This window comes from Bombyx mori, chromosome 20 (assembly GCF_030269925.1).
Source record: "Bombyx mori chromosome 20, ASM3026992v2".
NCBI classification, from domain to species: Eukaryota; Metazoa; Arthropoda; class Insecta; order Lepidoptera; family Bombycidae; genus Bombyx; species Bombyx mori.
In genome coordinates this window covers 6,297,611-6,320,221 of record NC_085126.1, presented here as the reverse complement: position 1 = coordinate 6,320,221, position 22,611 = coordinate 6,297,611, and the positions used below count along the sequence as shown (strand labels likewise).

Here is a 22,611-nt window from a genome sequence, read left to right as displayed (position 1 = left end):
ACCGAGAATGGATCCGGAGGATCCGACAAGACATGTTTCGGGTGACGGCGCCTTTGCGTTGCCCCTTCACCTAGGTCAGATATGTAAGTTTTTTCATGAAATACGGACTTAACAAATGCTTACGAATAATTTCCACGATGTCGGAGTAACAGCGGGTAACAAAAATCAAATAGCTCAATAAAAAGTTCTGAAAACAATTATAACATGGATATAGTTGGATTTTCATTTATTATTTACATTGAAATTACTTAAAATAGTTATTAAATAAGCCAGTGATGCGCAAACGGAGGGTCGCGACCCCTGTAGGGGCGCCAGAAGATTGTTGGAGTTCGTTATATTTTTTTTCGGTCGATTTAGCAGCCAGTGTTTATCTACGGATCGCCGAAATATTTCTCTCTACTGAAGAGGCCGTAACCAAAAAAAGTTTGCGCACCACTGGATTAAACTCATACATAATAAATAACACAATTTATGTGGCCTCACTCATAGAGTCCAGCACTAAAACTAATTTAATAAAAATAATTATCACAGTAAAAACTACATAGGTACACATTAATTACATTACTTACTTTAAACACGTATTTGTGAAGAATTATTATTATAACAATTTTTCATTTTAGAAACTAAAGTAAAAAAAATTATCGACAGAATGTTCTATCTGGTCCGTACGCATTTTATTGCTTCAACGACAGACGTATACGCAAGTATGGTTCACCTGATGTTATAGTGCCTCCGTCCATGTGAATTGAAAATGCCAGGGGCATCGGCCACGCCCGATGTAAGGTATTTTATTCTGCCATTTAATCTTACAACACTGCTGCAAATAGTAATACAAAAATCCGATAAAGCGGCCGTTAGCTATGATCAAGTGAATAATAATTGCCGGTATGCCCGATATCAATCTCAGATGATTGGAAATGAATCATGAACTCAGACAAATGATGTACATATAAGTGTAAAATCTAGTTTGTTCAAGTATTTTACAGGATTAAAAATTAGAATGGAATCTCAGTAGATATATTAACTTTTGGTACACTGACAGTTCCAAAACTTGTTTAGAAACTGGCGCTAGCGTGTATTCCAATAATTATTACCAATCAATTGTTCAACTAGAAAAAAAGGGCACTGAAAAAGAAATAATTGGACGCGAGCCATGTATATATGTAAATATTAATATAGTTGGTCTCTGGTGCATTGTAGGTGCATCGACAGACTGCGCAAAAACTAAAACCTTGTTAAAATGGAGAAACACTTTGGATCTAAGACACACTAAAAAAATGTAATTATAAGTCACACAGAAAAGGTCAACAGGCTTTGTGAAAATAAGCAAACATTGAGGCGATCGCTGTCCACTTCGGTACCGGAGACCATCTCTGCAAGATGATGCCGAAGATTCTAGCTGTGGACTTAGCATAAAACAGGTAGAAACAATGCATCACAACTCTGTAAATTACACAGCTTAGGAAGAACCACAAATTTTATTTTGGGGGACGGATGCCGGAACTAAGGTTGTATAAGATTCTAACACCCGATGTAATGGCAATATTCAAGCCAGTGATATTTGGGAAAGCGTATTTTATGATCAAGATTAAACACAAGTATCCTAGAGATAAATAACAGAAGATAAATTACTTTTCTTAAACCTGAAGAGGGAAAAGGTACTGAGAGATCACTTCATCGGGGAGTTCATTCTAGACATTGATGGTGAGAGAGAAAGAGATAAATATCTAAGAAGCTCTAGTCCGGATGAACTCCACAACGGCAACAGTTAGTCCTGTGTAAACAGGAAAAAAAAACAACGATTGAGAATTGGGATTGTTGACAATTCTGATGGAATTTGAATATCCCACCAGGGTAAAATCTGTATGAAATTACAATTCCAAATAACAAGGTCTAGAGTAGAAAATTGCTCCTACCTGGACTTTTAAGTAACCACTACTTATTTTTGACTCAATATACATAGATGACAGCAGTTCAGTTTCTCGATACTTAGGATCTCACGAACTTTCAAGAACTTCTGGGTCTACAAACGGTACTTTAATTTTCTAGTTTTGTAATGATGTTCGGTGTGATTGAACATTACTGATGTTCATGAGCAATAAGTAATCACTGACTATCAGGTGATCGTATATCCGTCTGTCGTCAAAGCTAATAAAATAAAAGATTAAGCCAAACGCGGCTCGCCCTTTTTATTCAAATAATATCCAAGGATTAAGACATTAAAAGCAAAATGGAGCCACCAAATTGGACAATTTTGACATGTATGTGAAATATTTCACAATAGACATCTACTATCTCTTACAATTTCGTCATTGTGATGAATAATAGCATGTTCATTAGACTCCTAAAATACAAATTTCATCATCACTACAATCAGATGTGAAGAATTCAGGAGCTGGGTCAACATTATCACTAACTTCTATATTTTTGGTAACTTCTTCAGATAAACAAGAGACTGCTTCTTTTGTATCTGATACAATATTAGTCGATACGTCGATCTGGTGATTTTTAGTTGTTTTTTCATCCATGTATACTGGAACACTACTGCATGATTTATTCAATTTTACTTTTTTACTCAGAGGCTCATCATCAGACGAATCAGTAGCTTCCGAAGTAGTAACATTTTGTTCTTCATCATTATCACTATCTTCAAGATATTCTTCTTCCATCGAATAGTCAGAATCTACTAAATCTATTTTTGCAGGTTCATCGTTTAACTCCTGCTGTTTTAATCTATTATATAGTATATTTTGCTTAAATACATTTTTTTTAGGAATTAATCGTTGTCTTTTCGATCTGTATTGAACCAATGGTTTTATTAGTTTCAATGATTTAAATTTACTATCTTGAACCAGTTGATATTTTGTAATACTATCAGCGGGCTTATGGATTGCATCTGTTATACTATCATCATTCTCGTCTGTTAAGTCAATGATTTCTTTTGTTGCTTTGAGTGGATTTTTTCCTAAGCTAACATTTATTGGTAATATAACACCAGTACTACAATTATATGAAAAGAATGAAGCATTATTTTGAACAGCATATTTTAATTCAACGTATGATGTGACTGGACTGTAATCAGCTGGATCAGTTACAAACAATGGTGTTTCTGAAACGTGAGGCACTAAATCCGGGATCGTATTTATAGCTGAGAGCGGTGGTACTGCGTGTTGTGTTGAATCCGATATAGGTTCAGATGCAGATATCGTGTCTTCTGTGGAAATGCCAGACATTTCCATTAAATCTGATAATAACGAACTTCTTTCTGGTTTTGGAGCGGGAACATCAACATTTTGACTATTGCCAACACTGGTGTTTAAATTTGAAGATTCTGCGCGTTTTTCGAGTTCCTTACAGGAATCATTCGCATCAGATGTAACATAGGATTCAACACCTCTATCAATGCCAGGAAGAGGCCCGATAATACTATCGGTAGTAAGAATGTTATCGTCTGTTTTATCGATTTGAGGCTCTTCTCTGTTTAAAATGACAGTCTCTTCTAATACTTCCGAAGATTGATCCGATACATTTATAGTTGCGTCACTGGTATTTTTACTACTTGCAGTAGATGTGGATGCGGTGTTTGATGTAGTGGGACAGATCCCAATATCGATAAGTTGCTTTTGTATTGACTCCATGATAATGGGTATCGATGATATTTGTTTTGCATCTACTACGGTGCCTGGTTCAACAGACGCTATTAATTCACCATTTGGTAATAAAACAAGTTGTACACCCTCGGGCAATGTCTGGGCAGGACCATCATTTCCTGATTCTTGTTCAGATTTTTCTTGACAAGTAGAATTGTAACTTTTACTTTCTATCGGTAATTTAATATTTGTAACCATAATAGTTTTCTGACCAAGCTTAATGGCTTTACCATTAGGAATATTCAGAAGAAATTTGCGATTCGAAACATGTCTTTTGGGATCAATTGTACATTTACCGTATTTTTTTAAAGTATTAAATTTTTTCGCACTAGCCGCTGGCGGTAACTTTATATTATCTTTTACAATTAAACAGGGTTTTTCATTAGCATTTTTCTGTTTATCTGAAGTTTGTTGAGAGCCAACCGACGCCATCAACATAGGCTTTTGAGACTCATTGGGCATATTATTGATGATTGGTTCAATTACCAGAGTTTTCAAACTGGATTTCGGTTTTCTCACTGTCTCTTCGTTATGAGTTTGTAGAACGATTTTAAAACAATTGTCAGGTTGTTTATGAACATAAGAACCCTTGTCGTCGATAAGGTTAGGAGTAGATTCGTCTGTGGTGGAATAATTGTGCTCGCTCAATAGTGCAACAGATGTTGGTTTATTCTGTTTGTTTGGATTATTCTGGTCGGTATTAATAGATTTAATTTCTTCTTGAGCTGGAACAATACTTTGGATTTCTTTTTCGGCAGAATTAATAGTTTCAATATCTCCGTGATCAGGATCAGCAGCTTGGATGTCTTTTATGGGTGTTTTGTGGTTTTGTTCATCCCTGGGAATTATTCTTGTGATAATTTTTTTGTTTGGAATTGATTCTTGTGATTTTTTTACAGCGCCACCGATATCGTAAACAGTTTTCTTAAGTTTATCGTGTTCGGCTGCCCTTATTGCATCTTCTATTAATAAGTTAAGAGCGCTCTTGCAACAGCAAATGCAGTCGTCTTTCTCACAATGGTGCCTGTTATTACGCCTTGTTTTATTGTTCAACATGGAATCAATGCGATATCGAGCCCAACAACAGAATTTGGGCTTCCAAGGCATTTCGCGGGAATTTGAAATAGCTTTCGGATTATCCGCGCCCTTTTCATTGTTTTGTTTTTTATTTATTTTCACATTATTAGTCGTAGAGTACTTATTAAAAAATTCGCCTTCGTTCATCACAATTAACATTTTGTTAAGGGTATCCAACGTCAATAAAGACTCATAATCTGTTTTAACATAGTTTTTCAGCCAACTCACTCTTGAACTTGTCACGGGCCTCCAAGACTTTGATACTGCAGTGTCTTTTTTTTTTTTTTTCGTCTTCTGCATTTCTTGGCACGTCAATTGTGAATAAGCTTCGACCCGAGTATCAGCAAAAGAGCACTCTTGTTCTTGATTATTAAGAAACATGTTTGTCCCTTCGGGTAGATCAATTACAGGATCTTCGAATTTCTTAATTTTTTCGGTTGGTTTGTCAACCAAAACAACCTCTGAGTTAACCTCAACTTTAATTGAAGTAATTTCTTTAGATATTGCTTCCGTGTTCGGAACAATCTCAGAACCAACACGCATAGTATTGGAAGTTTGTACTCTTATGGGAGGAACTTCGGCTGTGAGCAATCGCTGATTTATACGACGAACCTCTGTTATATCTGGTAGATTTATTATTTTGTTTCTCTCGATTGTATCATCGCAAGCTACTGGAGTAGTATTTGGGGATGAACTTTTAGATTCCGTCATTGAATTATCTATTAAGCTCTGGATGGCCATTGTCGATGGTGCTATTGAAAGTGTTCTGTGATTGGTATCCTCGTTTCTGACATTAGGTATGAATTGATCGCAATCTTTCAAAAACATTGTACCATTGACGAGTTTAGATTCGAACGCCTTCATTACATCAATGGTCATCGGTTTACAAGCTTTGAGCAGTGCTCTGTTACGAGGCGAACTTAAGAAGGCAACGGTTAATCTTTTCAATCGCGTATTAAAATCCGGATTCTTGCATAGTTTTATGGGGTTATAGGAACGATTTCGAGGTTTTTTTAATAAATAGCTTGATATTTTTACTTTGAAACTATCATCTATTTCATCTTCGCTTCCGCTGACTGCGTTCGTTTCCTGTTCGATTAATGAATCGTCATTTATTGCTTCCCGTACAGATGTATTATTTAAGTTAACTTTATTAACATTTTCTATCGGTTTACAAATAGGTTTGCTTTCTGCGATAATCAATTGTATTAAACTTTTGTCCTTCACGGATTGGTAAGATTTGTCCTTTAATGTGTCCATTTCATCTACCCTTGTTGTATAGACGACGGGGTCCATTAATAGTTTGTAATCGAATTTTGTTGTACCATCTTCATCTTCACAATTAGGTGGTTTATTATCAGCCTCGGTCTTGATTGGAATGGATGCAGTAACTGTGGAGTAGATGTTCATAGTGTAGCGTGATTTTTGTGTATTTAAAAATTTGTACCGTATCAAAACCGAGTATTTTTATGCCATTGGAATTTCGACCTGACGTCTTAAGATGACGCGTTCGTATTGGCATCTATGGTTTTAATTACGTTTTGTCTCTTATTTGAGAATTTTGACAGTGCGTCCTGTTTTTGAGGCATTGTATATGATTAGGACAGCCTGTCTGTTGTTAATTGAGTAATATAATCATTACAAAGTGATTACCGCAATCAACCTGAAGATGTAAGGTCGAAGACGCAATATTATTTTATATAGCGTCTTCCAATATCTAAAAATATCATTAATAATATAGATTTCTAAAACTTACCAGTGCTTGTGTGATTTTCTTCAATATACTCTATTCCGTCGTCAACAAGTTCGATTCCGTTTTCAAAAAAATCAAAATGCAATCTGTCATGTATTTCAGGTTTCGATAATACATCCAAACCTTGTACGATTTTTCCTGTAGCGTTCAAATCATTATCATTTTCAATTTTCGGTTCAGAAACTACAACATTATCAAATTTTTGGGATTTTCCATCAACTACTTTCAATGGTTTTAGAGGTTCTTCGCTTTTAAGTTTATCGTCAGCATCTATTCTGATTATGTTTCGACTTTCGTCATTGATATTATCGTCACCGTGCTCTTCTTGCTCTCCTGGCAAATCAATACGTTCTGCAGTACTAATATAAGGTTCTTCACCCGTTTGTGCGTCGATGTCTATTATGGCATCATTCATGTTCAGAATTTGACTAGACAAATCGACGTTACCAAAGACTTGTACAATTTTTGGTGCTCCTTTATCACAGATTTCAATGTCGTTTCGGGCATTAAAATCAACACTTGTATCTGGAGGGTCTTCAATTCTATCAGGAAGTTCTTCAGTAACTTCTGGAGGGTTTACATTTAATTTCAAACGCTGTTCAGTTACTTCAGAGAGATTCACAGTAGCTTCAGGAGGATCATCATAAGTTTGTAAATCATTTTTATACTTCCCAGAATTCTTATCTGAATAGGAATTTTCACTATCTAATAATGTAGTCTCCGTCTCTACACTATGTATGGCTAATGGTAATTTGTGAGTTTCTACTTTAATCACATCTTCCTGTTCAGATTCTTTAGGTTCTAGCTTTACTTCAATTATTTTTTTGTCAGTTTGCACGTTTTCTTCGTCGCGTTTTTTATTATCTGTTTCACTCTCTGAATCTTGGTCCAGTTCTATGGTTTCTATGACAGGCTCAATGATCTCTACATCTTGTATCGATTCTGTAAATATGATAACGATGTAAATGTTTTAAAATATTTTCACGCAATGTTCCAAAATAACTATAATCTGATGAACTATGATGATACTTTAATTTAAGTGATTTTACATTGAATTATGTATTATAGTGATTTTAGTAGTGACTTATCATGAAAAGCTTTATGATCGAAGTATGAAATTTGTTCAATTTGTTTTATTGGACCAATAATACAACTGTGAGTGCCAAATGATTTTCCGGTAGACTCTACAGCATAATGCTTTGCTGCTACGTAATGCTATTAGTTTTTTAATTGCGAGCTCCTTTGTTTTTCTCTGAGTTTAAAAGAGGCTCAACTTTTACAAGTTATTTTAAATACTACATGGACGGGACACGAATGGATTCACGACGTGGAAGGACTCGTAGGAGCTTAAGGAAACTAGGATCGCAGACTCAGCTTTTTTCGAGAAGGCTCACAAAAAATCTTCTGGTCTTAAAAGGTAATTTTCACACCGACATCCGTGATTACTCCGAACAATAACGGGATATTATTACGACGTTTCTTTGATAAATTATATCGTGTTTGTATAAAAGTTCTTTCCGTTTCTGCACTAACTCAGTAGATTCTCTTTGATAGGAATGTTAAAAAAAAAATTCTAAATTAATATGGACCCACCTGGTGCCAATAGAGTCTTTGGACTATTCATCCATTTCTTCGTTTCCTGTTGAATAATATTCATTTATTAAAATCGGTTTTCGTTATAATGTTTTGCTTAATGTTCTACGATAGAGGGCCCACTTAATGTCAAATGTTTACTGGAATCGTTCGATGGAACGAAAAATGTTGATTAACAATCTGATAAAGCCAAACTAGCCAGGTCCCCAGGCCTACCCCTATCCCTACTATATGAACCCATATAAACATGTATATTATACCGAACGACACGATTTGGTTAAGTAAATTTTTTAAAATATGTTGTAATTCAATAATATAACTATTAGATACTTTATCCCTCAGACACAGCCCACTGAGTTTCTCGCCGGATCTTCTCAGTGGGTCGCGTTTCCGATCCGGTGGTAGATTCTGCGAAGCACTGCTCTTGCTAGGGTTCGTGTTAGCAACGTCGTAAGGTTTGAGCCCCGCGAGCTCACCTACTAGTTAAGGTTACGCTGGAATAGCCTCTCAAGGCTATCAGCTTAAGTAGGAAAAAATAATAATTAGATACTACTATCAGATAATAAGGCGGCTTGATTTCTTGGTGATGCTTCCCAGTTGTAACTGTATTTCGAATCGAAGGCGATAAAGACATGATGCTTAAAAAAACTTATTGAATTTTCAGTACAAATGTTTGATATGATTGAGTTATGCTACTTACAAACTCCTCGGATAGTATAATCAATCGTTTCTCGATTAATTCCTGCCACTCCACGAACGGACTCGTTATTATGTTCGGATATCTGAAATAAACGATATCAATTTATTTTTATTTTATTTTTTTATTGCTTAGATGATGGGTGGAAGAGCTCACAGCCCTCCTGGTGTTAAGTGGTTACTGGAGCCCACAGACATCTACAACGTAAATGCGCCACCCACCTTGAGATATAAATTCTAAGGTCTCAAGTTTAGGTATGTGAAACTTCCGACATTTTATAATATTTAATTATTTCTAGATAAATGTCTGTATGAAGAAAGCAATAAGATAAGTCTGCTGATGTGCGCGTCTGCAGAAACCACTTTACAAATCTTAGATCATTAGTTTCTTGAGACTTAATTTTTAGACATCCGATGGTTACTGGTGGTAGGACCTCTTGTGAGTCCGCGCGGGTGGGTACCACCACCCTGCCTATTTCTGTCGTGAAGCAGTAATGCGTTTCGGTTTGAAGGGTGGGGCAGCCGTTGTGACTATACTTGAGACCTTAGAACTTATATCTCAAGGTGGGTGGCGCATTTACGTTGTGGATGTCTATGGACTCCAGTGACCACTTAACACCAGGTGGGCTGTGAGCTCGTCCACCCATCTAAGCAAAAAATAATAATAACAAAACCCGCGCTTGCCCCCCTGGTGGAACTGGGAAGGTCTTCGGGTCCTCAGGAACCCCCAAAAAAAAAAGTTAATCATTTTTACTTACTTCTGTGCTATTTCTCTCAATAACTTGGTCGGCTTATTTTCCTCTGCCTTCGCCAAGAGACGAGAGTTCCCGCGGTAGGCGAACCAGTAGTTATAAAACAGCTGCCGGGTCACCTCCTTTAGCTGATACCAACGTTTCTGTAATAGCATCGGTGAGCACTGGTGACCTCTGTAATGAGGCCGTTTAAGTTAATGTTACAAACAGGATTACGGTTCAATTTCTTAAGCGTTAAGTTAAATTTTACTATTATTAATATACTAACCGTACTCGCCCGCTTCGCTGGGCATTTAAATTTAACATTATTATTTATTGCCATTATTATTAGGGAGTCCAAAACTCATATAAATATTAGCCTATCCATTAAGTACATGTATTTCCTACATGGATACCAAGTTTCAAGTCAATCGGATGCACGGTTCAGTAGTTATAACGGAACAGCCGTAAAAACCACTGTAGATTTATATATTAGTATAGACTAGGTTGCTGTTATAATACTACACTAGCTCGCACGCTAATATACTATATAGTATATCGAATATGAGTCTATTTGGTTTAAGGAACATTTTTGCAACTTTAACAGGGGAGTCAAAGAAAGTTAAAATTTTTGAAAAAATATCATGGCATAAAAAGTTCTTCAGCTATTTCAGTGGAGTAAACTCAAAGTTCAATAAAAAAAACACCCAACTGTTGATGCTAATACCAAATGAAACGGACCTTTAATTACATAGATAAGATAAGATCTATGCGTTCCTAAGCGTATCATTTGATTTTGATGAACTATGAACACTTGGTGCTGCTGTCGTTAGCACTCTACGGCAGATTTCCCTATGCTAATAGCCTTGCGAGGCTATATCAGCGTTACCCAACGAGTAGAAGAGCTCACGGGGCTCAACCCTGGCGAAGTTGCTAACACTGACCCTAGCAAGAGCAGTGCTTCGCAGAATCTACCGCCGGATCTGAAACGCGGCCCACTGAGAAGATCCGGCGAGAAACTCAGTGGGCTAGTAAAAGCTCTATGTTCGCGGGGTCTATACAATATGTCCGTGCACCAGTGTTGGAGACTTAATGGGGTAAAATATGGGGATTTTCATCGATTAATCACTATCCCAATTTTCTCTTGGCCCCTCCATACTAGAACGGCTCTTTCTACCGCTTCACCTAGCCCATGCATCAGCCCGCTGAGTTTCTCGCCGGATCTTCTCAGCGGGTCGCGATTCCGATCCGGTAGTAGATTCATTCGCGAAACAATTGCTCTTGAGTTGTTAGGTCTCCTTTGGAGGCGCTCGGGCAGTTGTTAGCAAATCCCGCCCCTCTTGGCTGAGCCTGTGCTGGAGCTGTCCTGGTGAAACTGGAAAGGCCTTCGGGCCACCAGTAAACTTTCAATCATAAAAAAAAAACTAGAACGGCAGCCATTTTGTTTTTTTTACTTCGCAGCTCAGGCGTCTGCACTGATATAATCATTGCTATCGATGTAGACGTCTTATGAAGACGAAAGATGTGTCATTTGAAAGCTAAGAAAAAAAAGCAATAAAATCATCATCAATGTGTATGTATGTACCGGTTAGATCCGCGAATAATGAAATCGTTAGCCGCTAATATAGGAATCGGGTCGCATTTTTTTTCATCCGCGAATAGTGCATACGCGAATAAAAAGCTTTTACTGTGCTTAAATTAATACAAAACGAAAAGAAAAAAAAATCAATAACATCACTTACGGAAATTAATTTAAGTCATTCAAGTACATATGGCTTTTTTTTATAGCTTAGATGGGTGGACGAGCTCACAGCCCACCTGGTGTTAAGTGGTTACTGGAGCCCATAGACATCTACGACGTAAATGCGCCACCCACCTTGAGATATAAGTTGTAAGGTCTCAGTATAGTTACGACGGCTGCCCCGCCCTTCAAACCGAAACGCATTACTGCTTCACGGCAGAAAAAGGCATGGTGGTGGTACCTACCCGTGCGGACTCACAAGAGGTCCTACCACCAGTAATTACACAAATTATAATTTTGCGGGTTTGATTTGGCTATTAGCCGGTCTGCGAATTTCTTATTAGAGGCTGTAACAGATTGACTCTCACTCACTTCGAGTTGTAGAGCACGGCGGCCGCGGTCCAGGCCTCCGCCAGACTCTCTCCTGATCGATTTTCTATGTCGAACTGCATCACCAGTGCGAAGAGGTCAATCAGGGGCTCGCGATCCTTACTGGGTAACGTCATTTGATCCTGAAACAGAATGTTCGGTTCTCATTACCTAATGAGAATAGACAAGATAACCCTATGCAGTAATATTGCATTGTTATTCCGGTACAGGTAATGCCATCTGACGTCAAATATCAAAAACAGTTATCGAAACCACTAGAACATCTTTTGAATGTTCCAGAACATCGCAGGAATGGTCAACGCGACTATATAATCATGGCTAGGGCCCTGAAACTGTGATACTTTAAGACAAACAATTTTTTTGAATGGAAACTAGCGACATCTTGTAGCGGATGCCTCTAAACTTGTATGTTGTTAAAGCTAAGGCATTTAATTAATGTTTAACTAAACACAGAAACTAAAAAAATAATAAATCATATGTACAAGTCTTTATTTGTTATAGACAAATTGATTAAATTTTATCACATTGTGATTTCTGAAAATTTACAAAATTCCTCATTAAAAATAAAAAGGATAGGTAATAATATGTTACTGCCATCTACAGGAGCAATGACAAACTAATCGAAACGAAGCCATCTAGTGGCCGACGCCCGTAAACATTTTGTTGGATGCTTGACTTGCTTATCTATAACTAATTTACGTGTATTATCTATGAACTTCACTTTTAATTAACATTTTTGTTTATGTTAATAATCTGTCTATATTCTATATTAATATATAAAAATGAATTGCTGTTCGTTAGTCTCGCTAAAACTCGAGAAAGGCTGGATAGATTTGGCTAATTTTGGTCTTGAATTATTTGTGGAAGTCCACAGAAGGTTTAAAAGGTAGATAAATATGAAAATGCTCGGAATTATATAAAAATAACAATTTTGTTTTCTCTTTAATGTAACCCCCCCTGTCGGACGGATTCCTTTTGTTTGTTTTGTGTTATTTAATACAAATGTTTAAGTATTTTAATTATCGATTGGGGACACTACGAAGTCTGCCGGGTCAGCTAGTAATTTACTAAAGAAAAGCGACTCACTTTATCAATGAAGTCTATTTTCTCATGAACGACAATCAAGTCGAAGAGCAGCCAGTCGGTCTGGGTCATCCGCGCCACGGTCGGCACGTTTTTAATCTTATCATCTGCCGCGTAGAGTCTCTTCAGCTTCTTTAAGGTTAATATTCTCATGCGCTGCCTGTTAACAATTTTGTTTACGAATTAACACGAGAAGAGTTGAAAGGTTTATGAAGTGTCAGCATGAAAAGTTTTTAAAATTTTATGAAGTGTCAGCATGGGAAAAGTTGAAAGGTTTTTTTTAGTCTCAAGATTGGAAGAGTTAAAAGAAAAGTTGAATGGTATTTGAAGTTTCAACATGGAAATAATTGAAAAATTTCTAAGCCCTTTTCATCATCTTGACGTGTAACTATGAAACAGAATCTTGCAAACGTAATTTCCAAATTTCAAGGACCAATGTCAATACGATTCGGTAATCATTTTACATCAGATATACTGGTCAGCTCATTCACCCATTACAACATAAAGAGTGTTACTGATACCGGATCTCGCGAAATAAGCATTAACCATTCGAAACGGGTTATTGTGGAAATATTGTAAACTAGCGACCCTTCCTCGCTTCGCTTCGGAAACATTAAAACACACATGAAACCAAAAAAATAAAAATAAAAAAAAGTTAAAAAAGTAGCCTATGTTCATCAGGGACAATGTCGGCTTCTAATGGAAAAAGATTTTTTCAAATCGGTCCAGTAGTTTCGGAGCCTATTCGAAACAAACAAACAAACAAATCTTTCCTCTTTATAATATTAGTATAGATATAGAAAACCCTTTCTTGCTTCAAAGGGAAGAGTTTGCACCGAGCACGCGACGTATTATTGTTCGGTAGGTCATCTGGAGATAATAAAAAGGACTACTGTCCATTCTCAATCATACAAGTAATTCTGCCAAATTGACCAAATTAAGTTTTGTACGCACGCACATTAAGGTTCATTAACTAAATTCCCTAAAAATAAAAAAACCAAATGGAGTTTTGTTGAATTTTTTGTCGGATCAATCTGAAAGTATATTATTTATTTATTTATTTCGTTCTTTCTTTCTGTCTGATCGTGTTTTTTTCTCTTTGCGTACAGCTTGGTTATCCCATGTAACTTTGCGCCATGGATAAGGCTCATTTCTACTGCGACGTATGCAGTCTGGAAGAAAGGGTTGCTATTCCAGAACAATAGGACTTTAATTTTTTAAGATCGGGAGTGTTATCTTAATGCGCCGGCCAGCCCACCTTTAATGATTGCCAGAGCTTATGTAGCCAAGCACTTTGACACAAGACTTTCAAATGTATTGTTCCAAAATTGAAACTAAAGGAAGCATAACTGCTTCATACCACCAGTTCATTTGCATAATTCAACATAATTGTTAGTAACAAAAACCGCTAATATCAACACACGGCCAACATTACTCACCAGAGCATATTACATCCGCAACCTGTCTCCTTCTTCATCATTTCCCAGACTTCATCTTCTGGTTTCTTCTCGTGTATCAAGGACCGAGCCAACGACCGAATCATCCGACGTTTGAACTTGTCTAGTTCATCGACGTTCGAGATATCTGTTCAAAAAAAGGAAAACGTTGTCCAATTAATTGATTGTACACTAAGGCATATTAAATATCCTTAAGGGATGTACTTTCCGAAACGATAACAATAATCACTATTCCAAGTTAAAATAAGCGTAACGTTCTTTTTAGTGGGTTAACATTTCAATATTGTGCTAACATCAATCAGTAGTCTACGACTCGAGAAGCTCAAGATAATACTCCGCAGGGGAGATACACAGATGCGATGACGATCGGTTGGTGTCCTTCAGTGAGATGTGGTAAACTGATTTCTCGATGTGAGAAAACGAGGGGGATCGAGTGCGATGTGTAATAAATGGCAGCCTTTTAGGGGCGGGAATTCTGTCATTCCTAACCATGACAAAATTTGCGATTTTAAGGTCGCGACGTGAGAGCTTAAGGAGAGTTTCCTGAACCAAGAAAAGATAAATTTGATTTTCGCGGAGGAATTTAAAGATTTGGTCGCGTTGTCGCGCGTAGCCATTAGCGTTGAAAAACGCTAACTTAACAGAAAAAAGGTTTTACTCGTGCGTTGTACGTCATTGGGAATTAATTGTTTCTATCGCGAGATCGTGCGAGATACGGCCTCGTACACGTCCTTATGCTCGAACGCGGTGGCGAGTCGTTCTTCCGCAGTTGTCCACTAGCGGATCGCGTCGGCGAACGAACGGAGCCCATCAATGTTGACAGCCGAGATGAAATCACATGCTAGAGCGAAGTTACTTATAGCAGAGGGCTGGAAGGGCGGTAATCGGGCACGATATTGTAGGGGAACTTTCCCCGGCTGCTTTGCATGTGGTGCACGCCGGTTGCTGGGAACTATCGCTCCCTTAAATCTGTTTCGATTATTCGTGAAGATTAAGCGTGTAAGAGTGATATCCTATACGCTCCTTTCGAAAGCATTGAGACAGAGTGCGGTGGTCGTTGGGGGGTGAGGACTTTAATTTGCATCCCACGTGCGAGGTTACGTGCATTGTAGTTAATCTTTAGTGAGAAGAGGGCGCAGGAGACGTGGTCTTACACTGACTTGGAGTATTAGTGGGGCGGGCCTTGTATTTTTAAAGCTAGAACGTTTGGTGGTCCCTCTTGGGCCGAGGTCGACTCGGGGGCTTTAACGGGCGGGCGTGAAGTATTCGCGGCTTTTGAGAATTTTGAAGAGGTGAAGTTATTACGGCACTCCGCGGCGCGAGCACGTATTTGCCCCGTACGGCAATCGTGAAACCATCGAACGAGGCGGTAGCGGGGTCGACGACGACTGTTTACCATTCGGTCTAAAGAATCGGGTTCTGAGCATCATTATTTTATGTAGTAAGCAAAATTTTACATAAAATAATGATGCTCAGAACTCGATCCTGTATGCCGAATGGTAAACAGTCGACGTCGACCAAAGCACGTCATTACGGATCCTCCCGATCCATTAACGGTGCTTTTAGGCACCACAAGCACCGGTCACCGACCCGGTGGTAGATTCAGCGAAGTATAGTCTCCAGCACGTAACTTGGCAAGAGTCGCTAGATGCGCAGAAGTCGTTTTTTAGGTCTCTTTGGTTGTCAAGCGGGACGCGGGGAAAGACGTAGCACCGTTCCGAGCGCGCGATTGGTGAGTCAGTCGACCCTCCCCTCCCGCACCGCGTCCACGTTCCGTTCGCTCCCGGTTACACATGCGCCTACTAAAGTTTTTGTTACGAGTTGTTATTATTGTTTTAAATTTAGTTTTTGTTACGAGTGTTTCAAGTTTGTTTGCAATGCCAGGACCAAATACCAATGACCATATAGTTGATTCAGTCACTGAGCGTCTTATTATTTACGCCAATGACGACAGCGACTCTTCGTTATGTCGACGATGAGGAGCGAACTCCTTCCACCAGCTCAGGTGCTACCATAAATTTAATCCAAGGGGTAGCACTATTAGAAAATGTTAGTGACGACGGCGACACATAATTTTCAATATTAAGTATATTTTTTTACATAAACTTTTAACTTTCAATTGTATTTTATTTATAACACCTAATACACTTCACGAATTCCTCTTTTCTTTGACTTTCTTCTAAACACACTGGCTTAAAAATAAATTATAGCAAATATTTTTTTTTATAAAATTAAATTAAATTATATGCGGGAAATAAAAGTGACCATTTTTTTGTTGCAATGTACACTAGGCGCGACATTACCCCCACTACACCAAAACCTTGCCAACTTACGTGCCGCTTACTATACTGCTTTTGCTAGGGTCAGTGTTAGCAACACTCCGGTTTGAGCCCCGTAAGCTCACCTACACACGTTAGGGTGAAGCTGAAATAGCCTCTCAAGGCTATCAGCATAGGTAGGGAAAAAAAAAACTCAGAAAATGAAAATATTACGGTTATGAAGTGTTCAGGCATTGACAAACGGTGCCATCTAGTGGATGCAGAAAGTAGGTTATTTGTGTACATTCTATCTTCCATAGATACAGTCGATAAATACGGTTGCATTTTTCTCCCGAATCCTTATCGAAGTCAGTGTAGCCAGATCGCGGACGAAAAGTTCCCCCCCTCTTGTACACTAAAGTGTACGTCAAACAAAACGTTTTGAGATATGAAAATCATCGCTTATGCATTGAATAAAAAAAAAATTAGAATTGAATCTATCTAGAATTACTATTGAATCTCAATTATTTGATACAACATACGTTTTGAAAAGTAAAAAATGGATAGTAATATTTAATAATTCCGGACAAACATAGAGATACTCTAATTGTACTTACATATTTATATTACTCTTATCGAAAAAACCTCATAATAATCCAAATAAACGCCCTGAATTTTCGAGAAACAAACAGTATTAGCTAATTCAAATTTGATTACTCTATACACCAAGTCACGTTACTATAGTATGCAATAGCAGCAAGAATAGCGTAGTTATCAATAATAAATTTTTAAATACTTATTTATAAACGGTCTAAGTAATATATAAAAAACTGGTTCTAATGATTATCTTCCAGGTAGCGTTATGAGTTAATGGTATTTTTAACCGTTAAAAGCGTATATTGTCTCAGGGTCTTGAAACTGTGATACTCTATGACAATTTTTTTTTTGTATGGAAACTAGCGACATCTTGTAGCGGATACCCCTAAGCTTATATGTTGTTAAAGCTAAAGCATTTCATTATTGTTTAACTAAACACAGAAACTAAACACTTAATAAATCATACAAGTCTTTGTTTGTTATGGACAACTGATTAAATTTTATCAATTTGTGTTGTCTGAAAATTTACAAAATTCCTCATTTAAAATAAAAAGGATAGGTAATATGTTACTGCCATCTACAGGAGCAATGAGAAACTAATTGAAGCGAGGCCATCTAATGGCCGACGCCCGTAATCATTTTTGCTGAGTGCTTGAGTTGCTTATCTATAACTAATTTATATGTATTATTTATGGATTGTCGTCTACCTTACAGTACGTCTGACCTAAATATACCTATGTTACTAGGTGAAATGTCATACGTGATCTTAGAAATAACTCTACTTAGCAGATGAAAACCCACATTTTCTGAATTTTCCGTTCTATATAGCGATACTAGCCTCCAATAAACTTCCAGTCATGAGTGTCCCAACTCATTATTGTCCTTGTCTTGACTCTACTAGAGCAGAGTGACGTTAATTTTATGACCTTGAATGCCCAATTGAAGAAGAACGTTTACTATCTTGATGTGGATACCGCGATTTTATCTAACTATCTCTGTGTAACGAGGGTGTTACAGGAATAATAATAATCTGATAATTTGCGGTAGAGTAAATAAAGAATGTATGCGCAGCATAGCTGAGCGCTTCAGAGTCTTACCGGACCGGCACATACTCGTATCAACGGACGAGTTTTATTAAGCGCTCGTGTTTTTACTGAAACTAGTAGTCCTGTGGTCGTCGAAATTCGACTATAATTCATTGAAATTAAAGTTTGTACACTCAAATAGTATGCATGCGTGTGTGTGTCAAAATACATGGTAGTGTGTGTAGTATTTTTATTTATTGATTTTTTTTATTGCCTTTGTAGGCAGACGTGCGTACGGCCCACCTGATGGTAAGTGGTTACCGTCGCCCATGGACTTCAGCAATGCCAATTTTATGGATAATTTAAAAAAATATTAACATTCTGCACACTCCGTCTCTATCTTTAATCACAAGGTTATAAAGTTTTTGCTTCACGTATTAGTATATAGATAACCCATCTCTACCTGCCCCATCAAATATTTGAACTGAAAAGCACATAAACAAGTTTCAACTTCTAGTATACTGTAATATAATTTATCATTTTAAAAGCAATAAAATATATACAAATAAAAATATTTCGTCAAATTGTATTATGTACGACGAAGAACTTAAGATCAGCTCAGCTTTTAATTATCACTACATACTCGTCGTAATATAAAACAAAGTCGCTTTCTCTGTCTCTATGTATGCTTAAATCTTGAAAACTCAAAACGGATTTTGATGCGGTTTTTTTAATAGATAGAGTGGTTGAATATATGCATAATAACATCCATTAAATAGTGGAGAACTCAATAATAAATTACAGTTTCCGAAGCGAAGCGAGGGCGGTTTGCTAGTTCGTAATAAAATCACCAGAACAAAGTTTGTAAGAATTAAGATCCACAGGAAATATGTCATATATTTAGCGAGCGGGGCTTGCTTATATTTCACTAATTAATAAAAAACAAAAAAGGGTTTTACCGAACGAATACGGAATAAAACGAAATCGTGGTAATTCTAGAATATGCTAGTGCTCATGGGCCTCATGCATATTATTGATCTAAATAATTGTTTCTTTTTCACATTCCACCATTATGTTAATTCAGAATTCAGATCATCTAGCAAGGAGGTGCGCCATCATTCTATTACGAACTACAAACAAAATGAATCATTATCGAACAACATTGAAGTAGAGCGGTCGTGCTCATGTGACAACATCACGAAAATAATAATATTTAGTAAGTACAAAAAAGTTGTTTAGAATTTAGTTCGTTAAATATGCCAGTGAATGACATGTAACTAGCGTAATATTTTATCTATTGTATTTTAATAAGTCGGCGTGCTCACAATTATCAAATCCAGATGAAACTAAAATGCAACAAAAATTTCATTGTACTTTTGTTAAATAATATATTTTTATTCATTATTATATTGATATATTAATATACTAATATTATTAAGATGTCATAGGACACATTCCATTCCAACGACAGTTATAAAAATAATCTAATTTATTTTTAATATTTGCAAATTACATGTTCACTTTTCTACAATGAAGTTTAAAATAACTTTTTTGCGATAAGCGATGCAATAAATGTACCCTAATATATTTTTTATTCTGGGCTATAATTGGATAAGTTAGAAAAAATAGTTTATCCACAATTTTTATTAAGTTCATTTTTTTTAAAATCGGTATATGGCTATCGATTTTATTTTGCTCAGAAAAAATATATTTAATGTTAAATTATTATTAATTACAAAATATGTAATTTCACAGCATATTGAATTATTCGACTAGATTCAATAATTAGTAAGCGTCGCCGCGCGATTTTATTTGTACACATTTAACTTTGGTGACACGTCCGCCGCGACTCGCCGTCATAAGGAGAATGAAGACTCGGAAAAGTATCGACGTAAATACCTTTTTGATTTTTTGTAGGCGGCATTCTAGTAGAATTACTTCATTAATCACAAATAAATATCTTTAGGTTTCATTAAATTTGTTCAATAACACATTTCACTTAAAATTTACGATCACAATCTGTTCACAGCAAATGCTAACGCGTTCACGGCTGACAACAAAATGGCGTTGTATAGTTTTAGCTTTCGCGGGAAGCTACCGCCGACAGCGCCGGCATTGAGCGCGTCCGCATGAGTGCGACCGAGACAAAATATACGCCAGCTCTCTCGTTTTATTGGGTGAACAAAAAAAAAAAGTAGCTCGTATCAGCTCTTTGAGCTCTTTCATTTCACATTTCTGCTCCATTTGTCGATGTAAGAGGTTGTGTGCTTGTTAATAAATTGAAACAAAAATAATAATACAATTTTTTTCGGCAAGCATGTTTTATGAACTAGTTTATTCCTCAGGAATAGAATTGTGTTTTTATCCAATATGTGCAATTATTGTATTTGCCTAAATGGTTTTAAAAGTTTCATATTTTATAGTTGAAGGGTAATTAATATGTGTATTTCTGAAGTAGACAAAGCTATCTTTAATATGGTTCGTAATACGCGTGCTATTTATTATCATATCTGTTGGCGCCATTGCGCTTTGTAAATCATACATCTTAGATAAAAATCTTAACATTTTCACAAATAGTTGACACGGAATACATGGTTTATTCCTCAGAGCAGAGTAGGTATCTATTAAAGCTATTCCACTTTATAACTTGCAAATCACAACCATTAAGGTCACGATTTAGGTTCAAGGATGTTTGACTTGGTTCTTTGATTTTTTTTAAAGTGTTGTAACCGTGAAATCTTTTGAATTATTAATGGCGCTGTCTTCGAAATGGAGAGTGCTAAGTCTAACATAATGTAAATATAGTAGGTGTTTTTTTTTTTTTCATTGCTTGAAAACAGCAGATTCTTATTTTGTTTTGCAAGTATTTCTATGTGTGAGAATGCAATATTTTATTTCGTATTAAATACGTCGCGTCTCTGGTTTATTTAACTAAGACTACACTCGTCAATAAAGATGCTGGGACTTGTTTTTTTTATTGCTTAGCTGTGTGGACTACTTTACGGCCTATCTAGTGTTAAGTGGTTACTGGTACATATTACTGAAATAAAATAACAATTTACATTAAGACGCGCATGCTGCTACGACTCAAGGCATGAGATCGAAAGTCACAACCGTAAGTGCATTACTGTCCTGTGCTCACAAAACGCCCAATCCCCATTAATTATATAACTATACAAGCATTGCGTTTGATTTTTACTACACGACATTATTCTATCATGAAGGCAATTTTATATTACTTGAATGAGGTTAATTTTATATTGTAATTTTGATATACAGTTTTACAGATGGAAAGTAACTAGCATATTTGAAACTTTCCAAAAATTATAATAAATTTAATTTATAATAAATAATAAATTTGTATGCAAATTTAACAAATTCATGTTTCAGAATAACATTGAGTGTAATAAAACCGGCAAGTATCGTAACGTTTTAAAAAAAATCATCTTGTGAATCAGTAAATCGGTAATTTAGAAGAAAAGCTGTCGATCTCGCCCTCACGTCGCCTGAGACCGTTCACATTTGCGGTGAACTTCGCCTTCTCTTCTCCTCCCTACTAGAAATCTCTCTATACCCGTAACTGTAACGGCATATTATTAAAAAATATGTTCACGTTAATCTGTGATCTGTGGCGGATGAAAGGCGATTGCATGCAGCATAGTTGTGAATGTTGCGATGGATGTGTGGAGTAACGAGAATGGATAGAATACGGAATGAATATGTTAGAGGAAGTCTGAAAGTGGCACCTGTGATAGAGAAGCTGAGAAGTGCGCGTTTGGGATGGTATGGACATGTGATGAGACGAAATGAAAATGAGGTTGGTAAGAGAATATTAACTATGAATATGGAAGGATATAGAGGAAGAGGTAGACCTAAGAAGAAATGGATGGATTGCGTGAAAGACGATATGGGTAAGAGGGGAGTGAGCGAAGAAATGGTATATGACAGAAGAGTATGGAAGGAGAAAACATGTTGCGCCGACCTCAGGTGACTAGGAGAAGGGCAGGATAATGATGTTCACGTTAATCTGTATAAATCATAGACCTATATAATAGGGACACGACATATTGTTCTATACGTACAATTGCTTATATAAATAGCACCCATTTTGAAGGCACATACATAAACATATATCTATCTCGTTCTTACTCAGCACTTTAACTCGCAGGAAAACAATATAACAGTATTTCAGTGCGTACATAAAATGAAACATGAATATACGTAAATATCTCCGTCTCCGTCTAATGAGGCCGAAAATCCGCCATGTTTAGCGCGCCAAATGTCATTGTCACGTCAGTTCGGCCGTCTGTTTTGGGTTGTACATTATTTATTGACTATGATATCGATTTAATATGATTGATTATATAAAATTTCATAATTTATCATGCTTAAAACATACAAAAATAATAATTAAAACGTATTTTATAGGATCTCAAGAAAGTCGATGTCCTAAAACTATTATCTATATGTATTTAGATTCATTATGGAGCCCTCATCCGAAAAATCCATTTTTCGGTCGGAATCTATTGATCATGACACTAATCATAAATACCACTTTAA

At 36.7% G+C, this 22,611-nt stretch overlaps 2 protein-coding genes across 2 annotated transcripts in view; one reads left to right on the top strand and one right to left on the bottom strand.

The window, feature by feature from the left end:
- Positions 1-211: 211 nt before the first annotated feature.
- Positions 212-20,334, bottom strand: LOC101743023 (uncharacterized). Its single transcript, XM_012689691.4, has 9 exons — positions 19,951-20,334; positions 14,154-14,298; positions 12,718-12,874; positions 11,614-11,753; positions 9,528-9,695; positions 8,774-8,855; positions 8,074-8,119; positions 6,484-7,422; positions 212-6,118 (listed from the first exon to the last, which is right to left on the bottom strand). Exons 1-9 carry the CDS (start codon positions 19,973-19,975, stop codon positions 2,337-2,339), a joined length of 5,484 nt encoding a protein of 1,827 aa, XP_012545145.2. The 5' UTR covers positions 19,976-20,334; the 3' UTR covers positions 212-2,336.
- LOC101737437 (uncharacterized) overlaps positions 19,197-22,611 on the top strand; it is a 63,083-nt gene continuing 59,668 nt past the window's right edge. The window contains exon 1 of the mRNA XM_004925264.5: positions 19,197-19,267. The gene's annotated coding sequence lies outside the window, so the exon portion shown is untranslated. The remainder of the gene's footprint in view (positions 19,268-22,611) is intronic.